At 38.8% G+C, this 1,545-nt stretch overlaps 1 protein-coding gene across 1 annotated transcript; it reads left to right on the top strand.

The window, feature by feature from the left end:
* The first annotated feature begins 203 nt into the window (after positions 1–203).
* Positions 204–1,257, top strand: LOC149178675 (uncharacterized). Its single transcript, XM_089423693.1, has 2 exons — positions 204–442; positions 892–1,257. The coding sequence occupies exons 1-2, from the start codon at positions 262–264 to the stop codon at positions 1,161–1,163; spliced, it is 453 nt and encodes a 150-aa protein (XP_089279819.1). The 5' UTR covers positions 204–261; the 3' UTR covers positions 1,164–1,257.
* The last annotated feature ends 288 nt before the right edge of the window (positions 1,258–1,545 follow it).

The raw sequence follows: 1,545 nt of genomic DNA, 5'->3' as shown, positions 1-1,545 counted from the left end.
TGCGCAAGCTTAGCTTACAGAGCGGTAAACGCGTGCAACAGGGTGCTTCTTGCTACCCAGCATGGCCTTGATAGTTGGAGCGATAAGGTCGCGTGCAGTACGTGTCTGGCGCTGTAGTTTCTTGTGCCTTCCTCGACATGGGTTCGCCATGGGAGTCGGTGGATTCCATCACACGCAATCTCTTATATATATATATACTTCTCCGCAGCGTTTAACTTCACGGCAGAGTATTGAATCTTGATCGAGTCTATTGAAACCTTAATGGATGTAATGTCTGCTACTGCAATGGCTTATCATGCGCTGGGCGGGTTATTGCCTCTCGATACAAAGATTTTGATTTTGAGATCAGCCCGTAAATCACAGGCTTCCCAAGTTCACATGACGAAGAAAAGAGGTCCCATTAAAGCTGAGAGCTCAGGGGGCAGCAACCAATTTTGGTCAGGTACTTTGAATTATTCATTTCCAGCTTAATAGTTTTCATTTGTAGATACCGAGTTAAGAAGGAGTTCTGCAGGTTAGAGCCTCCCTCTCTCATTAATAATTTGACTGAATTTGGGGATGAAAATCCTGATCTTAAAAATTGAAATAACAATAACATTTGATGAAGAATCCAGATTTAAAAAACGAAATTTGGTAATTTCATAAATCTGGATTTAGTTTCACTTTCACGAGTGATCAAAATTAGTAATTCTCTTCCCTAATTTATAAAAAATCCCTGATTCTGTAAGTTTCTGATTGCTACACCAATATACCATTCTGCTAGAGTTTTGTCTGTGCCACGAAATTGAAAACAAAAGTTAACAGTAATTTTATAAAATGTGATTCGAGTTTTGTCTGTGCCACGAAATTGAAAACAAAAGTTAACAGTAATTTTATAAAATGTGATTGCAGAAGGCGCAGGCAGCGTGGACGCAGAGTTGATAGTGTTGAGAAAACGGATGCACGAGCTGAGATTGCAGGAAAGAAACTACTCTCCTCCGCAGCACTGGATGAAGTGGGAGAAGGATTGGTCCGTTACTTATGCTTCAGATGTATGTGAAACCATGGGATTGTTGCAGAACAAGTTGATGAACACCAGACCTTGCATTACCATGGCTTCTCTGGTCTTGATATCGTTAAGCGTCCCTGCATCTCTGTTGCTTCTCCTCTCTCGCCTCCTCTGACCACATTTGCTGAAGAGTTTCTGACCAAAAACTTTACATGTCTAAGCTGGAAAAAGCTTTTTAACTTAAATACAAAATATTCTCTTAACCCTAATCCCGTAAAATTATCAAAAAAAGACACTCTCGTTCGCTTTACACGTATATTGTACAGCACCTCGTTCCTTTTAAAAGAATGGAAAAGGAAATATTATATGTTTAAAAGGGCAGTTAAATGCATGCGAGCAAAAATGATCAGTATAAAATTATATCATAGTTTATGATCTAAATTTATGACAAGGATAAACGAATTCTGCTTTACGGAATAAATTAGCATTACCCTACCCACCATTTGAGAATATTTGATTTTATGTAATGGGAACTGCTTTTCTGAATAGGTTAGCAT

This window comes from Pinus tabuliformis, chromosome 4_1 (genome assembly GCF_031772625.1).
Source record: "Pinus tabuliformis cultivar Carrire ecotype Pingquan chromosome 4_1, CPIR1, whole genome shotgun sequence".
Lineage (NCBI taxonomy): Eukaryota > Viridiplantae > Streptophyta > Pinopsida > Pinales > Pinaceae > Pinus > Pinus tabuliformis.
Note: the sequence above shows the minus strand (reverse complement) of the source record. Positions and strands in the feature narration are given on the sequence as shown.

Coding starts and splice junctions, on each gene's coding strand:
- LOC149178675 (XM_089423693.1), top strand. CDS start 262: ATGGATGTAATGTCTGCTACTGCAATGGCTTATCATGCGCTGGGCGGG. Junction 443..891: donor CAGCAACCAATTTTGGTCAG/GTACTTTGAATT, acceptor ATGTGATTGCAG/AAGGCGCAGGCAGCGTGGAC.